Source organism: Falco biarmicus, chromosome 19, assembly GCF_023638135.1.
Source record: "Falco biarmicus isolate bFalBia1 chromosome 19, bFalBia1.pri, whole genome shotgun sequence".
NCBI lineage: Eukaryota > Metazoa > Chordata > Aves > Falconiformes > Falconidae > Falco > Falco biarmicus.
In genome coordinates this window covers 3,426,416-3,443,568 of record NC_079306.1, presented here as the reverse complement: position 1 = coordinate 3,443,568, position 17,153 = coordinate 3,426,416, and the positions used below count along the sequence as shown (strand labels likewise).

The 17,153-nt window shown below is 54.0% G+C and overlaps 1 protein-coding gene across 2 annotated transcripts; it reads right to left on the bottom strand.

Moving 5' to 3' along the window:
* Positions 1–619: 619 nt before the first annotated feature.
* On the bottom strand, positions 620–17,071 carry MEX3A (mex-3 RNA binding family member A). Of its 2 annotated transcripts, XR_008819088.1 has the most exons (3): positions 16,534–17,071; positions 2,190–4,727; positions 620–1,584 (listed from the first exon to the last, which is right to left on the bottom strand). XR_008819088.1 is itself a non-coding variant. In XM_056322541.1 (2 exons), the coding sequence occupies exons 1-2, from the start codon at positions 17,003–17,005 to the stop codon at positions 3,622–3,624; spliced, it is 1,578 nt and encodes a 525-aa protein (XP_056178516.1). In that variant the 5' UTR covers positions 17,006–17,071; the 3' UTR covers positions 620–3,621. The 2 variants fall into 2 exon arrangements, 1 of the variants encoding a protein (XP_056178516.1); XM_056322541.1 differs by having other exon boundaries at positions 620–4,727.
* Between the last annotated feature and the right edge of the window lie 82 nt (positions 17,072–17,153).

The window sequence follows — 17,153 nt, the reverse complement described above, 5'->3', positions numbered from 1 at the left end:
GTCATTATTCCTTTTTTTTTCTGGGTTTTTTTTTTGTTTTGTTTTTTTTTTTTTTTTAAATCAGTGTGGGTTTTTTTAAACTTATTTTTATAAAAAAAGAAAGGTTGTTCTTTTTTTCTCTAACATTTTTTTCAGCATGCAGGAGGCTTTTACATCGTTTTTCGCTTGTTAAGGTAAGGGAGGAGATAAAAGGAGCGGAGAAGAGCCCCCCTTACCTTCCCCCCCTCCCCACTCCCTAGGGTCAGTGCTAGAATAAGGTCCCCCCCCCCCCTAGGTCCCCTCCCCCCCCCGACACGGGTGTCTCCTTCCCCCCCCCCCCCCCGCCCCCGCTCCCCCCCACCTCTTCACAACCTGGCCATCAAATAAAGACATTGATCAAAAACTTGCTCACATTACCACGAACAGACTCCACTCAGCCAAGAACGACTAGTCACCCAACTAACACAGCGGCCCCGGGGGACGCGGCCAGGGAAGCATTTGCCATTTTGCAGTTTCCAGCTAAATCCCCTCCGTTTTACCAACACCAACATTTCCGAACGCCCCTTCGAAGGGTGTTTGGATCCCCCCCTGCCCGTCCCGCAACCCCCCCCCCCCCCTCCCCTCCCTCCCAGCTCTTGCCCCGACCACTCTCTCGACATCAGCGGGAGAATTTTGCACAATGAACGGGTAAAACAGAACCCTGGGGGGGAAGGGGGGACACAAGGAGGTGGTGGTGTGCGTGGGGAGGGGAGAGGTTACCGCTCAGGGAACAGGATCGTTCCCCCTCTCCCTTCCCCTTCTTTTACTGGGACCAAGCTGAAGCCAGATTTTGGACGAGAACTGGGCCAGTTTTAGAAAGGAGGTGGCCAGAGCTGGCCAAGGCTCGCGAGCCTTTGCCAAAGGCCACGCTTCCACGGCGGGGAAGAGGGGGGAAGATGGCTTTCACATCCGTGCCCTGGGACAGCAGCGGGGCGCAGAGGCTTTGGGAGCTCGGCTGGCCAGCACCCCCAGCCCTCCGTCACCCCATGGCTCCCCCACACAGCACCCACACCGGCGGGTCCAAATGACGGCGCCTTCCCCCGGGAAGCGCTCGCATCCCGACCCGGTCCCGGTGCACACCAGAGCCGGGAGAACCAAGCGGCCGGAGATTTCTTAAAGCTTTGGGGAGGAGGCGAGTACAAATTCGACCTGACAGTGTCCCTTTAGCACAGCATTAATTATTTTTTCTTTTTCTTTTTTTTTTCTTTTAAAACTTTTTTCCAAAACATCAGCATCCACTACAGAGCCTAGGAACGTCGTCCACCCCTCCATCTACGTCTTGCCCCTACGTAGTATTTTACCGTTGATGCAAAATGGTTGGAGGCACATCATTTCACGCCCCTCCACCCGATATCTGAAGATCAGAAAATGGATCTTTATCGACGCAGAGCACCGGAGCAGCCTGTCCCGAGAGTGGCCGGCTCAGCCTCTCCTCCGGTGACCGAGGATGGCTCAAGCGGACCATACCGGGATGGAGGCAGCAACCGGGAGCAAGCAGCAGCAAACCGAGCAGAAGAGGGGATGTTCCCAGGAACATTATTACGATGAAAATAAAGTCTCCTGTAACTGAAGGGAAAAAAAAAAAATCTCAGGCGATTTTTTTTTCCTTTTTTTTTTTTGTTTTTTTTTTTTTTTGTGTGTGGTTTTTTTTTTTTGTTGCTGTAGAACTGTCTCTGCCAAGTTGTGAAACTTGTTGGTTCAGTTCTAAATCAGGGTCCAGGATCTGTGAGCAGAAGTCGAGGGGTAGGAAACGGGGAAGCGGTGGTGGTGGGAGAAAAATTATATATATATAATTTTATATACACATATATATATATAGAGGTGCTTGATGAGTCAAGCGCCCATATATATATATACACATATATTCATAGATAGGTATACTGGTACTTGATAGGTTAATCCAACACACATCTTTACCATCACAGCATTTTGGCATCCAGAGACTGGTTGAACAAACCTGATGATGTTAAGACGCTGGCTTGCATCTCGTGTGCATTGGCACAGAAGCCAGATATTCGAAGCCCATCCTCTCCCACTACCCAATGGTTTAAAAAGTATCTCACTTAACAAAACCAGGAGTCTTGAAATGATTAAAGGATGTTCAACAAGGCAATATTTTTTTTTTGTTTTGTTTCGTTCTGAAAAAAATATAATATATAAAAGTGGCCAACCTCAGGAAGATCCAGGTAAAGGACAGCTGAAGAGGTTTTGGTCCATAAAGAAATACTTTTTCTTCTTTTTTTTTTTTTTTTTTCCCCCCACTCGGTTTTGGGTAACAAAAGTTTTGGTCCAGTTTAAAAACGACGACAACAAAATTATATATATAAACTCGGGGTTTTTTGTTTGTTTTTTTTTTTGCTTTCTGTTGGGATGCATGTTGGTTTCGTATGGGCTCATCGCCTGTATTGCATGATCGTCTTTCTTAGGTTTTGGTGCGATATATATATTTTTTAAGAAAAGAAAAGCACAATGTTAGGTGTGTGCGTGTGTGTGTGTGCGCATGCGTGTTGTGTGTAGCTGCAGCTGGCATCGCTTGGAAAAAAAAGGATGAAGAGTGAACTACGGAAACACGGAAGTCGATACACTCCCCCCATGGATGGGAACTCAGGACTGCTTTTGAAATACCCTGTTAGTGACTCCTGATTCGTCTGATGAACAAATCCCTGCTCGGATAAGGAAAAAAGAACAAAGTTCCAGACTCCACGGTGGCTCAGAATAATAAAATAAATGTTAATCGCCCAGTGTGACTCCAATAGGTTCTTCCAAACCTTCTTCAGTTTCACCGGCGTCATTTTTATTTCTTCATCTTCTTTTTGTGATTTTCTTTTTTTTGTGGGTTTTTTTTGTTTGGTTTTTTTTAGAAAAAAAGGAAAACAATAAAAGTTCTTTAGCTGCTGTGGTTTTTTTTTTTTTTTTTGTTTAAATCTTTGAGGTAATACAGTTGTGCCCTCGTTCTAACAGGTTCCCAGAGGTCGATGGTTCCTTTTTCGCTTTTCTAAATCCCCGTCATCCGTTTTCCTTTCTTTCTATTTGTTTCTTTCTGAGCTCCCAGTTGGGCTGCCATCCCTGGGGGGGAGGAGAGTAGGGGCTTCAGACCAAGGTGAAGATTGAACGTGGCTGGAGAAGAAAGGCTGCCAGGGCCCTCCCCGCGTCCCTGCTCCCTTCCCCGTCCGATCAAGATGGCCCGGCTTGGTCAATGCAGAGAAGTCCCAATCTCACCACCAAAAAAACTGAACTAAACCGCTTTGCTTGCGAGATCCGAGTGTGCGTTCAGAGTACTTGCTTTAAAAAAGACATTGCAGGCTGGAGCATCGTTCACCCTTCAAAATTTCTGGCTTTGCTATTCATTTTAATTTTATTATTCACTTCTTTTTTTTAAAAAATAACATACATTGCTTGTAAAATAATTTCTTTTTTTTTCTTCTTCTTCTTCTTTAAATTAATTTATTCTTTCATTCGTTTGTTCTTCAGATGTCATTATTATTATTATTATTATCATTATCATTATTATTATTATTATTATCATCATTTTTTTCTTTCCTGGACCCCCCCCACGCTCCCTTCCTACCCCCACCCCCCCACCCCAATGCCCTGCTCGTCTCTTTAGGAAAATATTCTAATGGCCTGAGTGGCTGCAGCGTGGCAAACCGGGCACTCTGGATCAGTCCTCTCACAGATCCTCACGGCACACTCCATGCAGAAGAGGTTGTGGCCGCACGGCACCAGCGCCGCCGTAACTTCGCTTTCGAAACACACCATGCACTCGCGGCTGCTGGAGACAGACGTCCGGGCAGCGGTCGTCGTCCCCAGCTTGGAAAACCCTTGGAGCGGTTCCCCCTGCGACCGCCTGGGGAGACCGGAGAGATTGGGCTCTTGGATGGAGGAGGACGGGGAGCGATGTGAATTTGGGTGGATGGTGCCGGTACTGCTGGACCGCTGCTGCTTTGAGAAGAGCACCGAGACGGGGTTGGTGTTCTCCTGCCCAGCCCACATCGGGGCACCCGACTCCGGCACCCCGTAATACAGATCTTGCTTGTTCACGCCATAGTTGGGGAAGAGGTAACCGTAATTGAAGTCGTTTTGGTCGTTCAGCCGGGGAGTCTCGTAGACGGGGTCAACGGAGCAGTCGCCGATGCACCCCAGGCTGTTCTGCCGAAAGGTGGAGAGGGGCTTGCAGCCCGGCGCCGGCGTATGAACCCGCCAGGCCTCCGAGTAGCGGTTCTCCATGCCGGAATCAGGGCTGCTGGAGAGAAAATCGTTCTCGTTGTTGTACTCCAGGATCTTGCCCGTCCTCACTGCAATGTGGGTCTCAATCTCCTCCCGGGCGCGCTCCACGTTACCCGGTGCGCCGGTGATTTCAAAGACGGGGTCCCGGTCCCGGCTGGGCGTGATGATGTAGGTGTTGGTCTGCTGCTGGATCCGTTTGATGGTGGCTCCTTTGGGGCCCACCACCAAGCCCACCACGCGGTAGGGCACACGCACCCGGATGGTGACTTGCCCCGGCAAGGTCGGAGCGCTGCCAAAAGTGGTGCCGGCCTTGTTGCGGGAGGCCCGGATCATGGAGAAGTGCTCAGCAGCAGAGATGATCTCCCGCCGGGCCATGGCCACGTCCTCCCGCCGTCCCGTCACCATGAAGACCGGCTCCTCGCCCCGCACCGGAGTCTTGATGTAGGTGTTGGTCTTTGCCCGCAGGGCTTTGATCTTGCAGCCTTGGGGAAGAGAGAGAAAACAAAGCAGGGAGGTTAGAGAGGCTGTCCCGCCACCCTCCTCTCGCCTCAGGAGACCGCTGAGCCGCCATGTTTTCACCAGGCCCTGCACCACACAGCAGCCACTGCCTGGGGACCGGCCATGAGGGAAAGGCTTTTTACCCCCTAACCCTGCCAGGAGAAACGCCTGAGGAAGGCTCCCCTCCCTCCATCCTCACAGAGTTGCTCCCTCAGGGGCTCCCCACTCCCTCATCCTCAGGCAGGTGTCGCCATTTTGTGTGCTGCCCCCCACTACAAGATCCCCCTCAGCTGCCTCCCCTCGGCCATCAGCAGCCCCTCAGCAATCCCCCATCGCAGATCCCCCTCTCACACACACCCAGGCACCAGGGAGCCGGGGATGGGGGGGATTCCAGACCTCCCTGTGAGGAAGCCTGTCCCCGCTGAGGCCCAGGCGCCATGCTGCCCCTCAGAGAAGATGGCCGCCCTCCCGCCAGAGCAGCTCCCAGGGTGGGAAGGATTTGGCCAACACTGAGGCGGCAAGAGAGACAAGATGATGGGAGAAAGCAGGGGGATGCCGAGCCCACGGCCAGGCATGGCCAATGCGGAGCCCCTTCACCCCCCTGCTCCAGCTCACAGGGAGCACGAGGGAGAGACAACTGCCATAACTGAGGGGAGCAGAGCCCTACAACTGCCGTAACTCAAGGGGAGCAGAGCCCTACAACTGCCATAACTGAGGGGAGCAGAGCCCTACAACTGCCGTAACTCAAGGGGAGCAGAGCCCTACAACTGCCATAACTGAGGGGAGCAGAGCCCTACAACTGCCGTAACTCAGGGGAGCAGAGCCCTACAACTGCCGTAAATCAAGGTAGCAGAGCCCTCCATGGAGACTTCTGTCCTACTGCAGAGCTTTTGGGGTGAATCCGCCATGATCCGGGTCACTTTTGCGGGGCCAAGTTTCAGGGGGGGATGCAGCAGAGGGTCAGCCATGTGGGCTCCCCACTGCAGATACGGCGGGACCCCAAATGTCGGTGGAAGGCCGGGGGGTAGCAGGCTGCTGGTATTTGCTCGGGGGTCAAACCCACAAGCCATCGGGCAGGGATTCCTTCCCGTGTTTGCAGAGCCCTGGCACGGGCTGCGTGCGGACCCCAGGCCCGGCAGCGGCTCCCGGCGAGGGGAGGCCACCAGCCAAGGGCTGCGTTTTGCCTTGGACCCTCCACCCGGTACATAAAATACCAATGGCCGCAGCCCCCCACCCCCCCGCCCCCAGCAAGCCAAGCGCTCGGCCCCTTCCCTCGGAGCACTCGCCATGCCAGTGCCTTCGTGTACCAGTACCCACCTCGTGGAGCCCACTGAGCCAAGTCCCCTGCTCCTCACAGCTCAAAAACCATCTTTCTGCTTTTCCAAAAAAGGCAAGAGACTTTTCAGTGTGTTTTGGCTTCCAAATTGCTTTTTTGGAAGGCTTTAGAGCCAGCTGTGTGACTCCAGGTTCCTAGATGACACTAGGATGCCATCAAGCAACTAAATATTTTTACAGATGTGGCACAGGTTTCCAAACGACTTCTGGAAACCCTCCCTGCTGCTGTCCCTCTAACCTCTCTCTCCAAAAGCCTTACTCGGTGCCTGAAGGCATTTTCAAAGCCTGGCACCAAGCTCCCGTGCAGACCAGGGCTTCCTCTGTGGGGAGGTTTGCTCTAAGCTCAGATCTCGAAGAAGAAACTGAAAAAAAAAAAAAAAAAAAAAAAAGATTCTCCAGGGCACCGCATTTCTGCTAGTGCAGGTGGAGTAAAGCGAGCGTTTTGCCGTGGTTTCCCAAGGATTCAGGTGTCTGACTCGGGGGCTCACGGAACAAGAGGATCAGGATATGGGATTGAAACCCCTGTGAGATCCCCCACCTTCTTTCCCCAGAAGAAGCCTGTCTCCTGTCCTCTCCTCCGACCATCTGACACCAGCAAGTGTTCCTCAAGGTACTACACTGACATCATACTTTAACACAAGATGATGGGCAAACGATGCTTTTGCAACCAAGAAGTTAAGATTCCTCAGCTCGTGGCCTGGAACGTTATTATTTATACAGTTCCTAATAGATAACAACATCTCTCCCAGCTGGGAGTTCAGGGCTGCCACTCAGTGCTGCCACGTATCTGGAGCTCGTCTCATGAGACACAAGACTTGTGACATTGGGGTATTTACGGGAACGTAACGATCCCACCACCACGTATCATTAGCAAGAATCGAACCCCACACCTTTAGCGATAAAAATGGGAGCCTTGTGCCACTACAGCTGACAAGAATAATTCCCCGCGCTCGCAGCGGTGGCAGGCGCCGCACACGGTACAACCAATAGTTACAGCTGCACAAAGCATGCTCAGCCTGACAGGTCACACTCGCATCTCGCAACATCGCATGGGCACCGGGGTGCAGCCTCATCAAGCTGCAGGAGACTGCGCGAACACGAAAACTCACGGCGTAGCTTCGAAACCCCACCGCCTGTCAGAGGGTCTTGGCATGGGTGTAGGACACGTGCCGGTAAATCCTGACTTCGCTGTCGGCTCCCAATGTGACTTTTAACTCCTCAGAGCTACTACTTCATCTCTCTGAGCCTCAGTCCCCCATTTGTAGAATGGGAAGAATAGCTGTCTTCTGCCTTGTGCTACTGCAAAACTTCCTACAACGCTTAACGTTGCGATGCTGCTGCATCAAACCCATCTCTAAGCCATCAATTTCACGTTCCTGGGGAATGGAAATGCTAGATCTGACCCGGAGAAGGAGCTGGGCAAATCCCCAAAATCCAAACAAAATCCACTCCCTGCCAAGTCCAACGTAGCTCACATGTTACTACTCCCCGCTGAGTTTGCACCCTGAAGTATATTTGCAATGCTTTGTTTAGTATAAAGTTTCTGAGCGGTTGATGCGGACCGATGGTCATCGACAGCGTTGCATTATTAGTACTTGGGAAACTCACAGAAGATGACTTTACGGTGCTGGGCACGACACAACCGTAGAATAAATCAACACAGCCGGAATCGCAGGATAAAGGTTCATCCCAAGGAGCCCGTGGAGGGCGGGATAAAGCGATAAGGGGTCACCTACGCCCTCCTACAGCCCCAGGGCAAGGTCGGCTCTCCCTGCCCCATCCCTGGCAGACATTTCCCTGCCCTGCTCCTATGCCGCTTGCTCCAAAGATGGAGATTCCATCTTAGGAAGATTAACCGAGATGCCACCATTTCCCCTGGGATATCACCGGAGCATCGCATGGAAAGAAAGGGGGTGTCAGTGGCAAGCATCTGCGCTGCAATGACCCCCGCGCATCACCCCAGACCGAAGTAACATTTGCTGAATTCCTCGGTGACCCATGTTCTGCCTCCCAGGAGCACCGGGCTCGCTCTCGTTTGCAAAAGGACCTCAGGTAGGCATTTGTCAGGGCTGGGCTTGGGTTCGGCATTTTTCTAAGCCACGGGACAATGACTGCATGGCTGGGGGGGGGTGGGGGGGTGGAGAGGGATCTGAGCCCAGCACGACAGGAAACAATTGGGGAGGCAACACAGAGGGTCAGGCGAGCAGAGCAGTGACAAAGGACGGGGGCTCCGTGCTGGGGACAGATGGAAGGAAACGGTGGTGGCAAGGAATACACATGAATGAGGGCAAACGTAAGCGAGTTACACGAGCTGGAGAGGGTGGGAGGGAGTTAGGGATGGGGGAAAGGTGATGGAAATCGAGGGAGAGGCACGCTGTGATCCCTCTGAGGGAGGGGAGGGGGGGATTAAGGGTGTGGAGGCAAAGGAGAGACCCCCCCAAAATGGCAAAAGGGAGCCGAGCAAGGAGAGAGCATGGCGAGAGGGGGAGGGAGGATCTAGAAACGGACAAAAGGACGCATGGTGCAGTCGATGGTGTGAGAAGCAGGGGGAGGAGGAGGGAGGGTCTCCGTGCAGGCCTGCAGACAGGAAAGCCAGCTTTGCAGAGACAGACAGATGGGGGATCCTGTGCTTAAAAACTGGAGAAAATAACCCTACAGGAAATTAGACCAACTCCATCAAGACCAGCAGCCCAGCAGGTTCAGTGGCCCAGATCTCTAGCAGCTCGAAACTGGTGCAGACAACAGGCCAAGCCATCAGCGATACAGAGCCGGGTAACTCCAACTTCCGAGAGAGCTGCACCCATCTACATCAGCTAAGATCAGGCTGGGCTTAAATCTGATTTACCCACTCAGTGCCAAGGCTCCCAGCCCATCTCACCCACAACCCTGACTTTACTTCGCACAATTAAACAGGGGCTGAGCCTCCTCCGACATTGCTCCAAAGCCAGATCAGGATGTGGGCCCTTTGCATCCTGGCCGGATGAGTAGCACAGTCCTATGTGCTTTTTTCAAATGAAATCTGTCCCGTACGTTTTATTTTCAATGAAAGGTTTTCTTCGTGCATAACCGAAATTTGAAGACAACATGCAACAAACCACGTTACTCAGTGGATTATTAAAAGGGGAGAGAACTGCTTAGTAGGTGGTGTTAAAAATGTAAAACTAAAAGGAGAGAAGAACCTGCAGAAACTATAATAATATACAACTTTGCTGTGGCGTTCCACTCTTTAAGGCAGTGTGCAGACATCAGCTAATTGATCCCTGGCAGACTCCTGCCAGTTAAGATTTTTATCCTGAGAGCGAATTGAGCCCTTTCTTGTTGTGTTTCCACTACCTAGCTTCTATTACTCTGTTTTTTTCCCAATAACGCAGATCCCAAAGCGTTTTGCAAAGGAGGCTTGTACGATTATTTCCTCCCCCCACCCCTTTTTAACTTCGGTTAACTGATTGCCAATTGACTCAAAGTAAATGTGTTTGCAAATTACCCTAGTAAGCCACAAATGTTAACACACAGAAACAAACCCTTGAGGACTGTCGAGCCTCCTGCACCCTGACCAGTTATCTAACTGGAATTAATCCACAGAGCAGCTCACTCTGGCTAAAAACAAATAAATAAATCGAGTCTAGACATTGCCAAACGGGTGACAGCTCGGGAGGGGGGGGTGTGGGAGGGTGTGGAATCAGGGGGAGATTTGGATGCACAGCCACATGCTCTCTGCTTACCCCTGCATCAGGGGTAAACAAATCTATCAAAACTCCCAGAGAAGGATGCAAGAGCTTGGTCCACCCTTCCAGCTATGGCAGTTGCTCACGAGGGCGTCAAGGGTGTAGGATGCATCCGACCCAACCGCCGTTTGCTTTGCACGAACACATCCCAAATCTTTTCGCACTCAGAGTGGCGTAAACCCAAGGTGCTGCCATGGGACCTCGCTGCGGTTTGCACCGAGGCTTCCGTCCATGCCCTGGCAGAAAGAAAAGGCCGGAGCAGGGTACAGGATGGATGTGCGCTAGATGTGCCCACTGCACCACGCACGGTGAAAATGCCAGCAGGACGGTGCAATGCAAAACGAGCCATGCCTATGGAGCAGTTCCGTCAGATATTTGACTTTGGTGGAAATTCAGAGTTAAACCTGCTGGCAACCTTTTCCTTGCTGCTGCTAGAAGGCCAAATCCTGCACAGGGGCATACTGCTACTGATGTAGTTCTAGAGGGTCTTTATCTGGCACAAACTGGCGCACCCCCAGCATGTACCAGTTTATGCCCAGAAGTGTGGGCTTCACCGGAAAGCATGAGAGGTGCTGTACCAGCTTACAGCAAACAGCTAAGGATCCAGCACCAAGGTGCAGGGTGGGGTTTGTTTGGGGTTTTTTTGTGTTATTTAAAAAAATAAACACACCACACAAATCACTCCAGGTCCTTAAATTGCTTGTTTTCATCAGATACAAAATCACCTCTACAGACAAAAGATTTTTAGCCCTCTTCACATATATACTAAGGCACCTTTACACTGCACTGGTATAAATTACACCTGTAAATACCCTACTTAGGATATTTTGACATTGCCGGTGTGGTGTAAGAGAGCCTAAGGGCAAATTAGAACTTGGTCTTTTTTCTGTTATAGTCATAAAATTAAAAAGAGGACCATAAAATAAACAACCCTCAAATATCTCTGGTAAGGTGGGGCATTCTTTTCCCATTTAAGATGAAAGCCATGTTAAAAGACAAGCACACAAAGAACATCACAAATAAACCCTCCTGAATATCTGTGGGGTAAGATTTTGCTGCATTGAAAATCTGATGAAAGTGGTGTCAAAAAAACACAAATGCACACAAAAGGACCACAAGCAAACAACTAAATCCCTTTGCATTGAGGTTTTATTGTACTGATGATGCAAGTTGTGTTTACAAGAAGGGGCGAAAAAAAAAGACACACCACACCACCACGCCATGAAAATAAGCAACCACCTCACATCAGTGCAGTAATTTAAAGCTTTTTCACGTAGCGATGGAAGTTGTTTATGATTAAAAAAAAAAAAGGGGTGGTGGGGGTGGTGGTTTTTTTTTAAAAAAAAAACCAAAACAAAAAACAAAAAAGAAAAAGCAACGCGACCCAAAAGCAACAACCCAGATGCCACAGACAATCGCTGCCTTGTTGTGCGGTGGAGGAAAGTTGGGAACTCGGGCTGGAAGCCCCCGGCCCCGAGCAGCCGCTCTCCGCCAGCAATGCATCACATCGGGGTGGGTGTGACCGCGGCCCCCTGCATGGCACAATCCTGCCGCGGCCCCGCCACACACGCTCAGCGCTGGACGGCGCGCAGGGGAAAGCGGGGCAAAGCGAGCTGGTGGGGGGACGGAGGGACGCAGGAGGAGGGGGCCGCCAGACAAAGGCAGCAACGGGGGGCGAGGGCCCCCACCCAACGCCAGCACGCTTTCCCACTGCCCTAGATTCCGGCCGGCTGCGCTGCGGCGCGGTTCACTCGGTCAGCGCGGCATCCAGCAGCCGGCTCCGATGCGCGGAGCGTGCGTGTCTCCCTAGAAAATTCCCTTTGTCTCTCTCCCAGACCCATTTTCTCCTCCCACCTCTAGTTCAAACCGCACAAAGTCGATCCCGTTCGGCACTTTTCCCTGGTGTAAATTCAGATGGATTCTCATTAACACTTTATAACAATCTGACACCGACTGCAATTTCTCTTTCCCTTGAAGGCCCATCTCGAGCAGCGTGAGGAGGTCGGTTTTCAGGTCCCGCCGGACCCGGTGGCTTTAGCTCCAAGATTTACGCGAAGCAAGCGAGACAACAGGATCTGACCCCCTTGCTGCTTCTCGGATGCTGTACATCCACCTCCACATGGTGGGTGGGGGAGCTGCAATCATCAGACTTCCTCAATGAAAAAGGCTTCCTTGGACTATTTTTAAATGCTGAAAGCATTAGAGCATGTTTGGAGCTACACAAAGAGCCCCATCACCTGGGGTTAGCGGGGCCTCTTGTTATTTGACTTCACCTTGCCAAGAAAGAGCAATTTATGTTAAGCTCCTCTCTCACATCATCTCATTCCTGTTGACAACAGGCTAGTTAGAGCAGGCTGGGAGATGCTTCATCAAAGGGTGGCTCTGGGTACAGGTGACAATGGATGCTACTATTGATGGTGCGAGCAAAAATGCCCTTACAGGGAAGGTACCTGCTGGGAGTGGGCGGCTTGCGCTGCTCTTCTGCAGGCAGCAGGAAGCCAAACTGACCCACCACCTTCTCCCTGTGCCAGACACACAAAGAACCGCCACCGTGCCTCCCTAACCACGAGATCTAGCCTTAAACATGCCCCGCTTGAGAGTCCAGCGGCCCCTGCCCTGGCTCTGCTGACGGCAGCCCAGTTTGTCAGTGGGAGTGGGTTTAAAAGTCACATTACACATCTCCATCAGGCTGGTCTACACCTGCCTCGGGTGACTTCTAGGGAAGAACCTGGACATCTCGGTGACTGAGGATTTCTGCCCCTTTCTAAGTCGACAGCCCAAACAGCCAAAGCATGAGACCTTCAGACACTCTCCACTCTTCCCAGCATCTCGCCCTCCTCAACCCACACCCTTGAGCTGCAAGAACCTTCTCCTGTGCAACTCCCTTGGTGCCCCACCATCTCCTCAAAACCCACCTGCAAACCGCTTCAGTGCTTTGTCTTTACACCCTGGCAAATTCACCTGCGTAGCCCCGGGAACACGCGCAGCCCCGCAAAGGGTGCCACGGGGAAGATGCCCACAGTAAGAACCGGCAGGCGAAACGCAAGAGCCACCAAGCGCCCCAAACCGACTCCAGACCCTGGGAGCACCGTGTGTGCCGCGGCACACGCCAGGAGCTTCAGCCATCCGAGCCGAGCGCGGCTGGAGTTCACACTCATTGCCACATGCCGAGGGATGGGGGGAACAATCTGCAGGAGCCACGATGCAGACAGAGCCACCCCTGCTCCTCACCCTAGCAGCAACAGGAGGGCACGCGTGAAGGTCATGGCTCCACTTCCAGGCAGCGAAGGGAAGTCATTGCCAACCATGGCCAGGGGCAGAACGGAAGAGGTCATAAACGTCAGCCAAAGGGATTGTTATGACTTTATCCCCTCATCCTTCCTTTTCCAGTTTCCTTCAATTGGCAAAGCGGTCCTTGGCACATTCCACCAGCCACCCAGCTCTCCACCGCAGACCCTGGGGCATCACGGTGGAGGAGCCGCTCTCGGCACCCGCACGGCCGATTCCTGCAGCGTCCCACGATTTCAGCAACCCACGATCTCATGCCGGTGACCCACTACCCCATCCCACCCAGCCAGCGGTCACGCCGCTGAAGAAGCGCTGCTCAAATTCAGCACACAAACCAGTACCAGCCCAAACTCCGGCGAGTTTTCCAGCACGCCACTGGCTCCATGAGGGCACGTTATCCCGGGAAAGGCAAGGAGCCACCGAGCACAGGTTTTGCTCCTGCAGCATCCCTCCTTCGAAGCGGAGCCACCCCCTCCGCCACAATTACACCTCTTCACAAATCACACATACAAACATTCCAATAAAAATATATGGGGCTTGAGCCGTATTTATACTCAAGTGCCTTTACACCCTTCCAGCGGGGTAAAGGACAATCTGGTGGCAGGTGGAAATGCCGTTGCCAGATGCACGTAAGAGGGCCCCCGTGCCCAGATCCAGGCCTCTCCCATACATACATCTGTCAGGAAGGTACACTTTCAAAGGCAGTAGATCCTATTTTAAAATAATCTGAAGGAACAGCGTGGTGCCTCAGATCAGAAAATACAAAGTTAACGAACAAGCTCAACCCTGTTTACTAATTAAAGCCCTGAAATAATTTTTATTTCACCGTTACCTTCCCCCCTCCTCTCTCTTCTCCAAGATGTTCATCACCCTATTCACAAGAACCTACCAAACACTCATTTCCTTCGAAAACCACCAGCCCCACGAGCAGCATTACCAAAGGGGTGACACTCTGCGGTTTGTGGCATCCCCCCAGGATTCCTGGGTGGGCATCCATGAGAGCACAGGATCGGGCCCCCCAGGGGTGTCCTGCGCCCAGCACCATCTGAGAGCAGACCCCTGTAATCCAGCCGATTGCAAACATGACTGAGGAGACATTCCTGTAGGCCTTTAAAAATAAAAAGTGTGAGCCACAGTCTCTGCCGGAGTAAAGAGCTGTGGCTGCGGCGACCCTGCTGAAGGAATCTCGGTTTCTGCCAGCACAGGATCCGACCCAGCCGCCTCGAGAAAGGGGCACAGCTTACACCGCCTGCCCCACGAACTGATGGAGCGCTGCCGAGGCCGCTCGCCGGGGCTCTGCTCCACTGACATTTCCCAGTTTCCCAGCTGTGGGAAAGCCCTTACACACAAGCGCACTCACACACACACACACTAAAAATGGTGGAAAAAAATCCAGGTCTCCACGTTCTTCTCCATCACTCCGGCCACCACCAGGCATGCGGCTGCGTACCGAAGGCAGCGAAACACACCCCCTTCTCGGGAGTTTGGGGCAGCAGGGAGATCCAGGGAGAAAATACCCCAGGCACCTCCCGCATCCCCTCGATTCCGCCTGCCGAATCCTTTCTCTTTTCTAACTTTATGAAACAAAGGGGGCCTGATTCTCCACGGCCTTGCACCCGCCGGCGCAGAGTTGGTGCAAAGCCCCACCATTTCTGGCCACGCTCGGCTCGTGGCAGTGTAAAAGCACAACCAGGAGGATCAGGCCCCGGTGGGATCTCCTCGGCCGGACCTCCAGCCCCCGGCGCCGGGGCCACGATCCCAGCGTGACGGTGGGGAGCAAGGGGGGGAAGCCGGGGCAGGAGGCGTTCCCTGCGCTGCAGACACCCCGAGTTTCAGGGGAGGACGGCACCACACTCCATCCCAGCATGGGGAACAGCCTCCGGCTTGGCTGGTGGCAGGGTGCTGAGCCACCCCAGGCCCCATTGTTCCCCTAACACGTTCCAGCAGATGATGTACAGCCATCAGCCATCGGGATCCCTCTCCCCACGGCATCCCCTCGCCCACCCCAACCTCCGCACAGCCCCTCCTGGGACCACCGGCCCCAGGGAGCCACTCCCCCCCCCATGTCAAACTGCAAACCCCCTGCTCGGGGCGATTTCAATTCCCAACCCAAGAGGAAGCATCTGGATTTGGAGCCGCAGTCTCTGCCCGTCACACTTCCAGAGCGTCAAGTTACTTGCTTAGAGAAAGAAAAAAAAAAAAAAAAAAAAAAAAAGAAAAAAAAAAATCCCACTTAGCCACACTATTATTTTTTTCTTCTTTTTTCCTCCCCCTCCCCCCCCCCCCCCCCGTAAGAGACACAAAACTTCTCTCGCCAGCCCCACGGTTCAACCCTGCCACAGCTCCCGCAATGCCAAGGAGGGGGGGTCGGCAGAGCTGCCCCCCCCGCAGCGCACCTCGCCCCCACACGCACACTCGGGAGCCCGGAGCGGAGGGGGGTGGGCGAGGGGTGACTTAAGAGTGGGTGTGGTGTGTGTGTATATATATATATATATATATAATTATTTTTTTTTAAAGCCCTCCTCCATTCCACCTCGCTCCGAACAGAGCCGTCAGGAGAACAAAAGCATCACTGTGGCGGCGCGCGGGGCCGGGCGCGCGCGTGGGGGCCCACGCGGGACACCCGGGTCCCCGCTCCGGGAGGTGGAAGGGGGGTGGGTGGGGGTGCAGAGAGAAGGGGGGGGGGGGGGGGCCCGCCGCTCACACGCTTTGCAGAAGGAGTTTAACTTGCCCGGATCGGAGCCGGGCTAGGCCCGGTACAACCACACCCCCTCGCTCCGAGCCCAACAAAGGGGATTTTTTTTCCGACCCCCCGACCGGTGCACGGGGGTCGGGCTCAGCCCGGCTCTCGGCTTTCCTCCCCCCGCTTTATTTTTATCTTTTGAAAAATTATTTTTATTTATTTCTATTAAAAAAAAAAAAAAAAGGAGGAGGGCGGAGAGCGCGGCTCAGGAACAGCTCTCTCGCATAAACCGGAGAAACCACGGGCTCGGGGGCTCCGGTGCAGACAGCCGGTCAAACCCACGCAGGCATTCCTATAGATTCCATAGAGACACCCCCCCCCCCCCAAAAAAAACCAACAAAAAACACCCCCCGCCCCCAAACAGCAAAGCAGCGACCCCGGGAGTCCCGCGGAGGACGGGGCGGGGGACACACACACCCACCCGGGCCGCCCCCTCCGCTTTGTCCCCGGTAGGGCTGCGGCGACCGGGGCGCGGGTGCCCGCCCGGCCCCGAACAATGGGAGGGAGGGGGCGGCGAGGGAAGTTGGCGGGGCGGTCGCCAGCCCTCCCGGCCGCGGGGATGCCACGGGCGGCGGGGGGGAAGTTTCCCGTGGAGGGGAGCCCGGCCGGGCCGGGCGATGGATGGAGGGGGGACGGACGGACGGGACACCCCGGGCGCGGGGAACGGGGCGGGGGGGGTCCCCGCACCCCGGCGCTCACCTTGCCGGCCCACGATCTCGGCCACGTGCTCGGAGCTGGGCACCGGGACGCACTCGGTGGTGTTGGAGCTGCTCTTGAGCCGCAGCTCGGCCTCCTTGTACAAGGCGCACAACTTGGGCTCCGCCGCCCCGGCGCTGGGCGCCGACGAGCCCTTCGGGGCCGGTGGAGGCGGCGGCGGCGGCGGCGGCGGCGGTTGCTGCTGCGGCGGCGGCGGCGGCGGCGGGGGCTGCTGCGGCGGCGGCGGCGGCGGGTTATTGTTGTTGTTGTTGCTGTCCTCCACCAGCACCACGGCGGAGGAGGAGGAGGAGGAGGAAGGCTCGCCTAGCCCCAGCAGGCAGAGCTGGTCCAGGGCGAGCTGCAGCGCCCGGTCATCCTCCAGCAGCGCTCTGTCTTTGCCGCTCCCACCGAAACAGCCTAAATCGCCGAAACCCCCGTTCCTTTCCATTATCCCTGGTACTACCAGGCTAGGCATGGCTAACAAAGACTTGAGAGGGGGTTGGGTGGTGGTGGTTGGTTGGGGAGGGGGGGGTGTGAGAGCGAGAGGAGGGGAGTGGGGGGGGGGGGGGGGGGGACACAAAGAGCTCGGGAGGGAGAAGGGAAAAAAAAAAAGGCAGAGGGAG

Bases quoted from the DNA above. Each gene is read 5' to 3' on its own strand.
- MEX3A (XM_056322541.1), bottom strand. From the start codon at position 17,005: ATGCCTAGCCTGGTAGTACCAGGGATAATGGAAAGGAACGGGGGTTTC. The intron at 4,728-16,533 runs GTGAGCGCCGGG...CTCTTCCCCAAG, and splicing joins CGAGATCGTGGGCCGGCAAG to GCTGCAAGATCAAAGCCCTG.